General features: G+C 36.7%; 1 protein-coding gene across 1 annotated transcript in view; it reads left to right on the top strand.

The window, feature by feature from the left end:
* Positions 1 to 13,917, top strand: part of LOC123874653 (SKI family transcriptional corepressor 2) — a 35,059-nt gene extending 21,142 nt beyond the window's left edge. Inside the window, exons 9-10 of the mRNA XM_045920155.1 lie at positions 11,497 to 11,644; positions 13,630 to 13,917. Of these exons, the coding sequence (XP_045776111.1) occupies positions 11,497 to 11,644; positions 13,630 to 13,700 (219 nt within the window). The 3' untranslated portion in view covers positions 13,701 to 13,917. The remainder of the gene's footprint in view (positions 1 to 11,496; positions 11,645 to 13,629) is intronic.
* The last annotated feature ends 789 nt before the right edge of the window (positions 13,918 to 14,706 follow it).

The following is a 14,706-nucleotide window of genomic DNA, read 5'->3' as shown; positions in this document are numbered from 1 at the left end:
AGGATCTCTGAAGAAGACTAGGCCAATGATGTGTATTATGTAAAGGGTGTTTGAAGTAAAAATGTGTGCTTGAAATGAAGAAGACGATTGACACATCATTCATCAAAATCAGCCCAGTGATTTTGGCGCTACGTTGGAACTTGGAACACCCAGAATCTGATACAAACATACATACATATAGACTGCTAAAATCATAACCCTTCCTTTTGGCTTTGCCGGGTCGGGTAAAAAATAGTTTCGGTATTCGAGATAGTCATAAATAATTAATTTCCACCAAACAGTACACACACACACACCAATACCTCCACGTCCTCAGGCAATAGTTAATTGAATGAGCGCATATGACGTAACTGCATATGCATACTCCCCCGGGACTGCCCGGGCTGCTCGGGTGGCAGTTAATTACACGCTCCAAGGACGGACAATGCGACGGATTTGTTATTAATGATATCCCGGGTAACTTCGAGTGTGTAGGAACATCTTTGGACAATGCTACTAGTGTATAACAAATCGGTAATATCGTAGTGGTTAGGAGTTATGACGTCGGCTCTTTATTTGGATGGTCGGTGGTTCAATCCCGGGCAAGCACCTTTAACTTTTCGAAGTTATGTGGGTTTTAAAGCTGCAATTATACTTGCTTTAACGGTGAAGGAAAACATCGTGAGGAAATATGCATGTCTGAGAGTTCTCCATAATGTTTTCAAAGGTGTGTGAAGTAGGCGAATCCGCATTGGGTCAGCGTAGCAGACTTTGGCTTAAATCCTTCCCATTCTGAAACCCGTGCTCGGTAGTGGCACGTAGTGGGCTGGCATAGGGTTGGTTATAATGATGTTGATGACTGTTTAACCAGCGACTGCCTACAGTACCACTCCGACGTTTCTTTTTCAAGTTTACTATGTTTAATTACTTATATACCTATATACAATTTTTGTCGACACAGATCAACAGCTAGGTAGGTATACTCGTAGGTATAGGCACCAAAAGAAAAGAGGCTAAACACCTGCCTGTTGAAATAAAAGAATTTTTAACTGTCACTATCTAGGATTTCAGCTTGAAATAATTTAGACCAGTCCATTTGCCATCTGGCGTTTACATTTCACTTTTTTCATCCGCTTCTCCAACCGACGCTATAAATTAAAACAATAGAATGATAAAGTTCATTCGGAAGGAGGCACAGGTAGGTACTTAGGTTATCTACTTACTTAGGTTTTGAGTTTTTATTTTGTTAGCTGTCAAAAATGAACCAAGTTTTATATTACTTTAGTAAGAATTCAATTTCAATTAGTTTTCTATAGGAAAATGAAGGATTGTCGGTTCACACGTTGCGTTATGGTCGTACGGTACGGCATACCCACTCTTGAAACAAGCTTTACGCTTAGTTAAAGAAGAAAGATGAATATAGTCATGGCTGTTATATTCTATTCTGTTATATTCTATTCTGTTATATTATAGTAAATATCTACAACCAGACAAATATATGTGCGTTGTGATTGCAAGGATCACCATTTCCACGACATTATATTGTACAACAGCTCTCAGGGACATGTATAAGATCCATGAAAAAAGTTAGATAAAAGAGAAAGGTAGATCCATAGTGAACCCAAAAAATAGACTAAAAAGAAACCAATTCAAAAGCATCACTTATTCAAAACATAAATACATAAGTACCTATACACAAAATGGTTAAATTTCAGCGTCGCAAAATGGAAATCTCCCATTAATTGGTGCACGGGATCCGATCAGTGCTAAATTAAACATTTTCTCTTATTTAAAACCGAAATGAAGTCGATTTGAATTCCGAACGCCAGTAATTACAGAGTTTACGACGTGCAATGTGCTAGCGAACGGCCATTTTGTACAAAATAACGTCTCCAGGGATGTGACAGTTGGAAACTTAAATGGCGAATGTTCGGAACTGAATTTGAATTAATCAATGAATTCATTATTGTTGGAAGCTAAGGTTGGTATAGGTACGATCGGTGTTTTTTGCGTTCTTGTGTAATTTTTACCCGACTACGGCAAACTAAAAGGAAGGGTTATGATTTTAGCAGTCTATGTGTGTAAACTGTGTATGTATGTACATATGTATGTAGGTTTGTATGTATGTGTGTCCACCGTAGCGCCTAAACTACTGAGCCGATTTTGATGAATGTAGTGTCAATCGATTCGTTATTATGGTCGGGTAACGGGATCACTAAAATTTTGTTTTGCTATTGTATTGAGTGGGATATAAAATGAAAAAGGATAAAATATTCTGAGTTCATACATATAAATAAAGTACAATATTAAAATAGGCACACCGAGCGACAAAAACAATTTTATATTATAACTACCGCTATCTATCGGCATATCTACTAAGTTTTTTTTTTAATTTATTTATTCATATTAATTCTACAAGGTTAACTAACTCGCCAACTGGTGGGCCAGTTTGTTGGCGAGATTAAAAATCTATCTATGGTAGGTACCTACTATACCTAGGTAGGTACGTTAAGTAGGTATTTCGTTTCATGCATTTTTTTACCTTTTTAACTCGAGAACCACTAAGTAACTTAAAAAGAGAGTCTAATCGCGGATTACTTCGGGGATGTGATTGGAAATATTCTCGTCCAACTTTTCAAATTGGATCCAATTCAGCTCCGTTTGGCTTCAATGTCGCCATAATGCGACCGCTCCAATACTTGAGGTATTAAATTGCATCTTTGAGAAACGTTTATGTCGCTTTATTTATTTATAACTAGCGACCCACCGCGGCTTCGGTTGCAATTTACTAATGAAGAAAATGAGGAAATGCGCTTAGCCAAAAATATTAAGCAGGTAAGTAGGTGTAAGTATGTTTAAGTACCTATGTGTATATTCTGTTTGAATTCTTTGATCTGCCGTGATACAAATAGCCTATGTCGCAGCTCTCCAGGTCTTTAACTATACCCATGCAAAAATTAGGTCGCCGTTAGGTATTCCACTGTAACATGATTGAAAGACAAACTAATAACCCAACCAACCAAACAAACTTTCGCATTCCATGGGAAGTCATTTATCACGTATCTACTATCTAGTGATGTATTCCTCATTTTGACGACCGCAGTGGTAAGCGTTCGATTCCTCCAAGGTTCCGGGTTCGATTCCCGGCAGGGTTTGGAATTTTATAATTTCTAAATCACTGAAATGGTCTCGTATGTGGTTTCGGCCGGGGCTAGTTACCACCCTACCGGCAAAGCCGCGCTGCCAAGCGATTTAGCATTCCGGTACGATGCCGTGTGGAAACCAAATGGGTTTAATAGAAACTACCATATCCCTTCCAGGTTAGCCCGCTTTCATCTTAGACTGCAGTGAGATTGCAGTCAAGGGCTAACTTATATCTGAATAAAAAAAACCATTGTAGCGTTTGGTACGAAGCTGCGTGAAAATGAATGTGTTTAATAAAAATGTCATAAACCTACCCCTGCCAAGTTACCCCGCATCTATCAAAAAAGAGTGCATCTTCATTTACTTCCAAGTAAGAACGCAGTCAAGGGTTGATAAAAAACAAAACAGCTTCCAGAAGTTGTAACAATATTTTACAAACTTATAAGATTCTACGCACATCACGGTTGCAAAAACACCGAGACATTTCAAAAAAAGAACAACGGAAAAGCGACAACTTCGCAAGGGGTTGGTTAACACCCCAAGCACGTAGATAATGGGTGCTTTGGCAGACGATTCAATTGGACCACTTGATGTCGGTATAAATCACTGTTGTGTGGTGGTAGGTGTGTAGTACGAATTGATACTACACGTATCCTAACGGTCACGTGCCGTTTTAAATGATCAAAGTAAAGTTTTGCCGTCTAGTCTTGAAAGGCAGTATTGTGTTGGTTTTGTTTAGTTGTATGGTACGTATATTAGATTTTTAACTTGGCACATACATACAGGGTTTAACCAGAACGCTAGCAAAACGAAGACAGGTGATAGTACTGATGATTACTGATAAGATACCATTAAAAAACTGTGTTTTTTAAAAAAAACCTGTATTTTTAAAAGTTCACAATATATTGCAAATAAAACATCTGACTGACGCTAGAGGTCAACGAACGTTCCGTAAATAGGTCAATCGAAGTCAATGCCACGTCGTAGATAGGGCATTGACCCTGGTTTTGCACGCTATACAATGCGGGTTTGAAAAATACTAAATTACTAAAACTACAAGATAAGGCACATTGTTATTGGCATTGGATTGTGTTAAGATAGTTTAATAATAACGCTTAGTTTTTGCTAGCGTTCTGGTAACACTTGGTACCTATAGACATTAGACACGTTTCGGAAACAAACATTACAAAAAACGGGGAAAAATTCCAGTATTCTCTACTGGGGATAGATAAGTTGGGGACATATTATAATACTATACTATCACATCAATTGGCACAATTGTATCATGTAACTCGGTACCGATTACTCGATTATGTACGTGAGCTGGATGTTAACGGGACTCAGTAACTTGTGTTTGTCTTGCGTTCGGAAGATTAGGCGATTCGTCTTCGTGATTGGAAGAGTTTGTAGTCTGGGGTTGGTTGGGAATTGCATGTTTTAAGCTGAGCTAATGAATAATTTTTAGAGTTCCGTACCTCAAAAGGAATAATGGAACACTTCGTTATCTGTCTGTCCGTCTGTCTGTCATATCCGTCAAGACAAGGGAATCACAATCTATAGAGTACTTCCCGATGACATAGACACAAAATAACCAGTGTGCTCCCCTGTCAGTGGTATCCACGACGACGGATTTTCCTCACGAGAAAAAAAGATCATGAAATTTGGCAGGTAACAATGTCATCCTAAAAGCACAAGTAAAAGAAAAAATTCGAAAACTCTTTTGTATTTACAATTTCGAGACTCAACGATGTTAAATACTTCTGGTGTTTAGATCATCATTTTGATTATGTGGTTACAATAGCCTTTGTACCCTAATCAAACTCAGATAGACTCTGAAGTGATATTGCAGTTAGGTTTTTTTATTTAAAGATTAAGGAAATATCTCGATAAATTTCGAGCATTGTGGCCTGTGTCCCCGCGTAAGTTTGATCCGAGAGGGCATTTCAATTATACCTACTTGTTTGTAATAGTTAAATAATACACTTTTCTGAGTAATGCTAACACAGAAATTAACTTAAAAAGATTAACTTGATTAGAGAAAATTAACTTAAAAGTTACACTAAGGCTGAAATCTATACAGCGCACTTTGACTTTACTCTAAGACAGCCGCAACGCGCAGCGTGCCAAGTCCCTATGAAAAAGGACCCCGGATGGGTTCGAAACTAGTTGAGCTTACATCAACTAACTACGTCAGTATAGCCGTTACATTCTATACTTAAAATATTAACTTAGATTCGAAAAAATTAACTTAAAAAGTTATACCTATTAAGACCTCTGAACGATCGCTCAGCTGTCCGGGTAAACGACGCGGACGGGGCGAAGAAGAATCTATTAAAACAATTATGTTTACATAGCGAAGCGGCGGCGGTAGTTTTAATTTAGTAAATCGCCGTCGGTTACCGCCGTGTAGGGATGCAATGTTTATAAAAATATCAGTATACTATACCGAATTAAATCGATATCAATATATCGATCTAGTACGCCGATACGTCGATATATATCGATATTTTTACAAGTTGTTTTTTCAGATTTATTTAAGTGAACATTCAAACAATTTCAAACTCACACTGGATTGCAAAGAATCATTAGAGCGGGTTGCGTGGCTCAGTCACCACACTCACCACAGATTAAAGACATTAGAGAAGAGACTAATCAATGTTTTTTTAAAGATCTGGCTGGTTATCAATCTTTTTAGACAGACAAATGCCAGTAACAGCATTTAATTCGATTTTATTTATTGTAATTTTGTTAATTTATGTGGGTAATTTTGATATTTCGTTATTCGATATTATTAAGTTTATTCGATATCGGTAATTAACGATATTTCAACCTTTGAGATATCGAATACCGATCGATATTTGGAATCCTCGTAGCTTTAGTTTTATGTTTACGTAGTTAATTATCACCACTACATTATCATCTTTCAAATCTAACAATTCTGACCATCAAAAGGTGTACATACCTACTTTGAATAAATAATCTTTATTTGTCTTTTTTTTTATTCGATATTATCGGTTTTCCGATACATCGTTGCATCTCTACCTCCGTGTTTGTGCGCGCGCCCTAATTTGAACAGGGCACGCGCGGCACCGATTATTATAATCGCTTTCAAGAGTGCTTAATTCAAGTGCTGTTTTACGTAAGCTCGATAATTTATTATTTATAATCTGCTTCGTAAAATTACAGTTGTTTCATAGGTATTATTTTGTGTATTAAGGTTTAGCCCCTGTAGTCCCCTTAAGTATAGTGGTCTTGTAACACACGTAAAGGAAAAAAACCGAAAACTTGTCTGTATATGTCTGTCTGTCCGTCCGTCCGTTGTGTCTGTCAAGAAAACCTATAGGGTACTTCCCTTTGACCAAGAGGCTAGAATCATGAAATTTGGCAGGTAGGTAGGTATTATAGCACAAGTAAAGGAATAAATCCGGAAACCGTGAATTTGTGGTTACATCATTAAAAAAATAATTAAAATGTGTTTAAATTTTCTAAGTAAGATAACTATACCAAGTGGGGTATCATATGAAAGGGATTTACCTGTACATTCTAAAACACATTTTTATATATTTTTATTCATAATAGTTTTTTGTTATCGTGCAAAATGACGAAAAAAATACCCGAGTACGGAATCCTCGGTGGGCGAGTCCGACTCGCACTTGGCCGGTTTTTACCAAATAATAACTTTAAAAAAATAATTTTGACATGTTCGGGTTCTAACTCGAAAATCCGGGGTTTTCACTTCTTGTCCTGGTTGCGTTAAAGATGGTAACCCTAATTGTGGTTACAATTAATAACGAATATATTTATAAATACATAATATATTCGTAACAAACAATTAACTAATAACTCAATGGCCGCTGGTTGCTATATCCTGCAGCGGTTTTTAGATAAGCCGATTTCAGTCTAGACCGCCCGTATGGCCTGATGAGATTTAGATATTTTAAGCCTCTATAATGGGTAGGTATTTATCTGATGCTAAGTGATTAAACAATCCTGCCTACTTATCTTATTTTAGGGTTCCATATCTGGGAAAAAAAGGAACCCTTAGACACATTAAGTGCCATTACACACTCATCCGACCGAGTCCGGATCGGATGATTGCGTAATCGCTCTTATAAATACCATCTCTTCGTTGTCTGTCTGTCTGTCACTCGTGTCTGTCAATACTCAAAACCTTTCAAGGGAATAAAAACCTATAAGGTACTTACTATTGACCTAGAATCATGTTTGACAAGCAGCAATGTCTTAGAAATAGCAAAGTAAAGAGGAAATATCGAAAACTGTGAATGTGTGGTTACTCTTCTGGTCTTCCGCAAAAGCATTCCGTAAATATCAGTTTACTAGTAAACTAATTAAACCTGCAATCTTTTTAAACAGTTTTTCAACCGTAAGTAATCCGGAAACCTTCAATGTATTAAAACAAATCTCAAATGAGCTTGGTGGCTATCATTCAGTGCTAGACACTTAGGGTGAGATCTATAGAGCGCGCTCTGCCTTTGCTTAGACTTAAGACAGAGTTAAAACGAGACAGAGCTATATCTTTCACATAAATCTGTCTCGTTTTAACTCAATCTTAAGTCAGAGCAAAGTCAAAGTGCGCTTTATAGATTTCAGCCTGAGTACCGAATCAATAGGCAAGACTCCTTCGAGCGGTAGGCTGCCATTGAAGCGCCACTTGAAGAGCGTTTCCTTCCTCTCTTCGCAAAATACGCTATTTCCTTTATTCCGGTAGCCATATTTTGTCCCACAAGTCAAGAAAAACTCAATACCTAACTATATTTGCCCCGACCCGGGAACCGAACCCAGGAACTCGTCATTCGCAGTCGAACTTGCTAACCAATAGACCAACGAGGCTAGTATTATACAAGTGTAAATTAAAAATTTAACACCCCCGACAAGTGAAGGTTACAGTAGCTAGAAAAGAGCTGATAACTTTCAAACAGCGGTACCGATTTTCTTGGATTATAGCTAAGAACACTCTCGATCAAGCCATCTTTCAAACAAAAAAAAAACTAAATTAAAATCGGTTCATTAGTTTAGGAGCTACGATTTCACAGACAGATACACAGATACACATATATACACACGTCAAATTTATAACACTCCTCTTTTTGGGTCGGGGGTTAAAAAGGCGTCGAACTGCAATGATTAGGATTCGGGACCGGTAGTAATCAACACTTTAGAGGACCCTCAGTATAATCCGTTCAAAGAAAGGGTTAGGGTTGCCAGGTTATTAAATTATTTAATCACTGATAATCGCTTGCATTCAAAGGTTGTTAGATACTCAAATGAAAACATTTACGCAAGAGTTAAATATTAGTAGGTACACTTATAATATTATTAAGACGTCTAAACATGTTTTACATGGTTTCATCTATGCATATAAAAAACTACTTCTGTGACCCAAAAACGGACGTGTAACGTAAATAAATGAATTTTGAATATGGGGAAGTGGGAATTGTACCTTTTACGTAGTATATACTTACGTGTACCTTAGTATGTAGTAAATATTGCAGGTAAGTACTTGGGATTGTAAAGGTGAGATAGCAGTCTAGGGCTTACTTGTATCTGAATAAAAAAAGAGTTATTTAAGGGAATAGATGAAAATTGATTAGGTAACCTAAAATTTTGAAAAATTACAGAATTACAGAAAATACTTAGTTTTTTGTTTATTGGTTTCTATAGTCTCAAAATGATATGGTAATCTACTGTGTGTACAAGCTTACATATTTATCGTACGAAAACGTCTACACTTGCAAGATCGACTCGCACTTGTCCACTTTTTTAAGGATTTTAAAGTTCACATGTCAAAAAAGATGCCTATCTAATAATGATTTCATCTTCTATATAGATATCTTTGACTAGAAATGCCGAGGTGGCATTTAGTTTTTATTTATGTTCGTATCCACCTCATTCCGATGACATTTCGCCCTGTTTTTATTGGATGCGTCGTGTGCGGAACATTAATTCAGCTATTCAAACTATAATGATCTTTTCGGTGGAGGGACAGTGCGTAAATGTGAAAAATATACGCATCCATAGTAGTTATAATATGCAGGCAGGTATAATTATTGCGAAAGCGTGCTGTCTGTCTGTCTGCTAACTTTTCACGGCCATCCGTTTAACCAATTTTGGTACTTACATAATATAGGAAAGAGCTTATTTCCGTATAAAGGCTACCTACTTTTTATTTCGGAAAAGTGAAAAGTCCTCTTGGGATTTTAAAAACATCAATATGCACGTATACGAATTAGCGGGTATCAGTTATTTGCTATAGAGTAAACTCTGGAAACAGATATACCTAGAATACTTTTTATCCCGGAAAATCAAAGAATTTCTCAGGATTTTTAAAACTGAAAAACCACAGGCATAGATAAGATAGAAACGTTCCCGGAACGACGTTTCTACAAAATTCCATTGAGTATGATTGGTTTGTATTCCATTGAGAGACGAACTACGTTTGTATGGAGCGAGTGACGGAGAGACCCCTCTTGACATCCAAAAACAAAAATTTTGTAATGTAAAACGTTATCTCCTATAATTATAAATAAATCGCGTGCTTCGTCCAATAATTATGGAAGTTGTGAGTTAATACGGATTTATTTATTGATTGAATAAAGAGTTGGTTGTGCGACAGTCGACACGCCGACTCGTCTAAATAATTACACGGGGCGGGTGTTGAATAGTTTATGAGAGTACAGTAGAATTAAATACACGTAGAACAGCCGTATCGTTTTTTTAACTGACACCAAAAAAAGGAAGTCATGTATTCGACCCGTACCTTTTTTATGTCGATTACAAGTTAGCCCTTGACTGCAATGTCGCGTGGTGGTAAGTGACGATGCAGTCTAAGATGGACGTGGGCTAACTTGGAAAGGATATGGTAGTTTTTATTAAATCCACATCCCTCTATCGGCTTCTACGCGGAATCATACCGGAACACATTTGTCGGTAGGATGGTAACTAGCCATGGCCGAAGCCTCTCACCAGACCAAGCAGGGACAGTGTTTGCAAATTATAAATTCCCAATTTGCCTTGCCTGGGAATCGAACCCCGATTACACTTTCCACTAATAAGACCACAACGCTCATCACTGCGCCAGGGAGGTCGCCCAATAATTATAGTGTGCGACAGGTTGAGATGGCAACCGTGGTGAGGACGCCCTGCACATCCGTACAGCCCTAAATAGGTAAACTTGGACACTCCTTTACTACGACGATTTTAAATTTTTCTAGTGTCACTTCTATTAGCTTAACAAGTCTAGACTGTAACTCGATGGCTTTTAAAATTAAACAACAATAATTACTGCGAGCTTTGTCTGTTATGTCACTATCTGTAAAAGCTTAACGCGAACCAGTGGCTCTCAAACTTTGTTATCACTTCCTCACTGCCCATATCATAAAATAAATATGAAAGTATTTTGTTTGTTAGTTTATTGGTTTGTCCGTTAATCACGCTGCAACGGAGCAATGGATCGACGTGATTTTTTGCATGGATATAGCCATAAAGATCATGACATAGGGAATTTATATTTTAATGAAAAAACCATAATTTACACATGTTTCACGTGTATTTTTCTTACCTTCGCTGATTTTTATTTAACGTTGTTCACATGGATGTAGGCTTTTTGAAATCCCGTGGGAACTCTTTGATTTTCCGGGATAAAAAGTAGCCTATAACACGTAGGCTGCTAATCCAGGAGATAATCTATTTCCATTCTAAATTTCAGCCAAATAAGTAGGTACAGTAGTTTTTGCGTGAAAGAGTAACAAACATACACACACACATAAACACACATACATAGGTACACACCGCCTTTATAATATTAGTGGTTCAAAAAATCTATTAAAACTATGCTCCTAAGAAAAGCATATTATACAATCGAAGATTATGTAAATGATAAAAGAGCGTGGATTTGACCTGCTCGCTCCAGCTATGCGCGAGACCTCAGTAGCTTTTATACATGGCATAATATTGTATATCAAATCTTTGAAAAGAGCAACCGCCGAGTTTCTTGCTGGTTCTTCTCGGTAGGAAAGGCATTCCGAACCAGTGGTAGATGCTTTGACGATTCAAATCATCTTTAAATTTGAAGTGTGGTTATTAGATTACCCAACTATGGGATGACACTTTGGAGAGCTTTGTAAATGACGGTGATTGCTTTCAAGTTATTAGTTAAGTGATAGGCGATACACAACATCGGGAGTTATTACGGTAATCGTCGGTTCGTGTCAAATCTGATATCGCGGAATCGGATCGCTCTCGTGACGGTAATCGAACTACACACGACCTTTTAACACGACAGTGTTTTTACTGTTTTTATCTCTTTGAATTATTTTATCATTGTTTTTATACATACCTTTGTATTATTTACAGAGATGTTCCTGGCCTTGTCGCTCTGCACCTACCCCTCGTCCAGATGATTGTTGGAGCGGACTCGTCCCGAAAATCGAGAGGGAAGAAGATCGGGAACCCTGGCGCCTGCCCGACCTTCGCCCGCCGTTGCACTACATGCATGATCGCGGTAAGGATCTGTGACAGGTTGTAATGTTGTCCTTTATCTTATAGCATAATAATTTGTAGTTTTATCATCATAATCATGAGATTTTTGTGTTACTGATCCACCAATCATTTGTATCGACTCGTGGTCAAACGATAGACGTCCGATACTGAACGTTGGTCTCTTTTAGGGGCTTTCACACGCCACGGTCTTTCGTCGCCTGAATCCGCGGCTCCTTGGGACTCGTTTGATGTTATGTATCCACATAACATCCACACTGAGATTTACCCGCTGCGCTTTCCTGCGTGAGGTCACCATTTCAGTATTTTAAGAGCCCGACATCTATCGGCTATTCAAACTATATTCCCAGCCCATTGGCACTTCAGCTTCTGTTCTTCTACGGGTCTCCTCATTTCTGGCATGTTCACATAGAGAGACTCCGAGTAGGTATAGGCAGCTATTTCTATAACCCGCTGAATGACTATTCGAAGACAGTGATTTTCAGACACTGATCAGTGATCACTATACAAGATGCTTGACTGGTTTTTCCATTTGAATTATTAGCATCACAGCTTTATTCTTCTTGTCGGGCCTTGGTTTGTTCAAACTTCTACAGTAGGTACAATATTATGTAGTTATGACCTGGACCAGGGCAAAAGATTTATTTTCATTTTGCTCCAAATTAAAATCTCATACTTCAAGGCAACCCTCGTCAGAAATTTTACAGAATTAAGTATAAAATGCGTTTCAAAATGTCCGCAAATCTACAAAACAGCCATATAAATACACGATATTGATTTTGTCAAATATAAACACCGTGTCGTTTTAAATTATGTAATCATGTTTACTGGTGAGGCGTTCCTAATTGCTCGTTACATTCGACACCGCAATTAAATGCGGATTAGGCACCTAGGTGATGGGTCGATGGAGTTCGAGTGCCACTGAATGCTGGAGCCCTTTTAATTACGCGAATGTCGAACACAGTAGCGATGTTTGTTGATATTATAAATCGGTACCTTTTGAAGTCTCTAGCCATAACATCGTTTTAAAGTAACCCACTTCCTACACGTAAGTATTTGAATATAATAGGTCTTTGTAGCGGTAACAATTTTTTTTAAGTAAAATTGCCAAATTTGATCTTTCCAGCTTAAATAAACTTTTGAATAAAATGACCTACATACAGACAGACTGATAGACGGACAGTTCAACTGGATGAAACTACCCTGTAGACGTAGTTTCTTGTTTTATTACTAAAAATTGAATTCAAAACTTCATAGGTGTTGTAATGTTTTTTGTTTAATGACTTACCTATTTCTTTATTGTGTATGTCGGCGACAATCCTAGAATATAAAGCCATTATTGAAATTCGTAGATCATAACAAACATTAGTTCGAGTCACAATGATAATTATTTATACTCTAACCTCAAAATCACAATAATAAAACCCTAAGCATTCAGAAATATGTCGTCTTTCACTCTTCTTCCAAAAGTTCGTTTTTCCCGCCGAGGCACACTGGCGTGATTCGTCAAAACGGAGTCAATTAACATTTTCTATATTTCTTAGTTAAATAATTATCAAGTTAAATAACGTAATAAATATCTTAAGAATAATAAGATATTTAATTAATATCAAAACAAACAACAGAAGGTTATATTTATCAACTTATAAATTCTATTAGGACAATTAGTTCTAGTATTGGCGCCAATTCAGTTTGAAAAAGAGATCTTCAGAAAACTCACACTAGGCTGCGCTAGGATCGTGGAGGTTTTTAAACAAGAAGGTTCTATCTTAGACCGAAAGAGGTTGTTAAAGAAGATTCTATATAATAATTTTATAAAGCAAACACGCCCACATGTTAAGTACATGTGGGCGTGTTTGCTTTACAGTACAGTTCTACAGCGGGTAATAAAATAATAAGCTAAACAGAATAGGTAGTAATATTTTTTTATTCCAGTAACATGATAAAGTTTGAGAGCCTCCGATTTTGACGAACATTTTTCTTTTTCAGAACGAGACAGTTGCGCTGCCTGTGTTGCACCTTTGCCACTACTACCGCCACCTGCACCAGCGCCGCATTAACTTTTAGGGGCACACCAGCTAAAAAACGCAAGAAGCAATCGATAGATGGCGCTGTAACCATGGGCATGTTTGACAAAGATTTAACACTGACATTTCATAATGTTGCCCGCTTCGAAAACCAAATTACTTAAAATTAATAATAATACCTAGTGAAATTTAATATCGTTACGTTACAAACTAGTCATAATATCATAAAGTCATGTAGAATATTAAATGTAGATATTATTATAGAATAACGGAATAAAGAATCAAAGCAATGGAAATGAATTTAATTCATGGCAATTATAACGTTTTACTATATTTTAGTATTAAAAAAAAATGTGTACTTATCAATTTTTTTGATTACATATGTCGAAATCATAAGTTTATGTAACAACAGAAATTGTAAATAGCTTTTAAATACTTATAATGTTTTAATGATTAAGATGCACACAAAGATTTTAGTTAAAGTTTAAAATGCATAAGAATAGTATATTTTCTTTGTTGTATTAATATAGAGAAAGTGATGTGTGAATTTGGCTAAGATTTTGTGAGTAATAAAATCAATATCATTTCAATCTTCAATACATATCATAAACTATGTACTTTGTAGTGTATTATAAATAGAAATTTAATCATAGAATTTATGAAATGTATGTACTTATTTTAGATGTAGGTACCTGCCTAACTAATAGCAGCACAACATGAATAAAGACATATAAAGAGATTGCTTTGTTTCCTTGACTTCAACCTTTTGTTAATATTATATCAACCTTGCAAAATGGCCGCCATTTTTTGAAGGGTCAATATAAATGTTCAAAATGGATAGTACTGCTTAAGGCGATTCACATAGCCACTGCTCTAAAACACTAAAATTTCACCGTGTATAGGAGAATTTATAGGATTCTTTTTTAGTTTTTCGGGTAAAAAAATGATAACGATAAGTTATTGGAACATACTTTTGTGGAGTTTAAACTGCCGTGAGAGATTTCCATCATAAAATGGTACAGGATACTTAAGCAAATAA

This window comes from Maniola jurtina, chromosome 18 (assembly GCF_905333055.1).
Source record: "Maniola jurtina chromosome 18, ilManJurt1.1, whole genome shotgun sequence".
In the NCBI taxonomy this organism is placed as follows: Eukaryota; Metazoa; Arthropoda; class Insecta; order Lepidoptera; family Nymphalidae; genus Maniola; species Maniola jurtina.
This window is presented reverse-complemented; position numbering and strand designations above follow the sequence as displayed.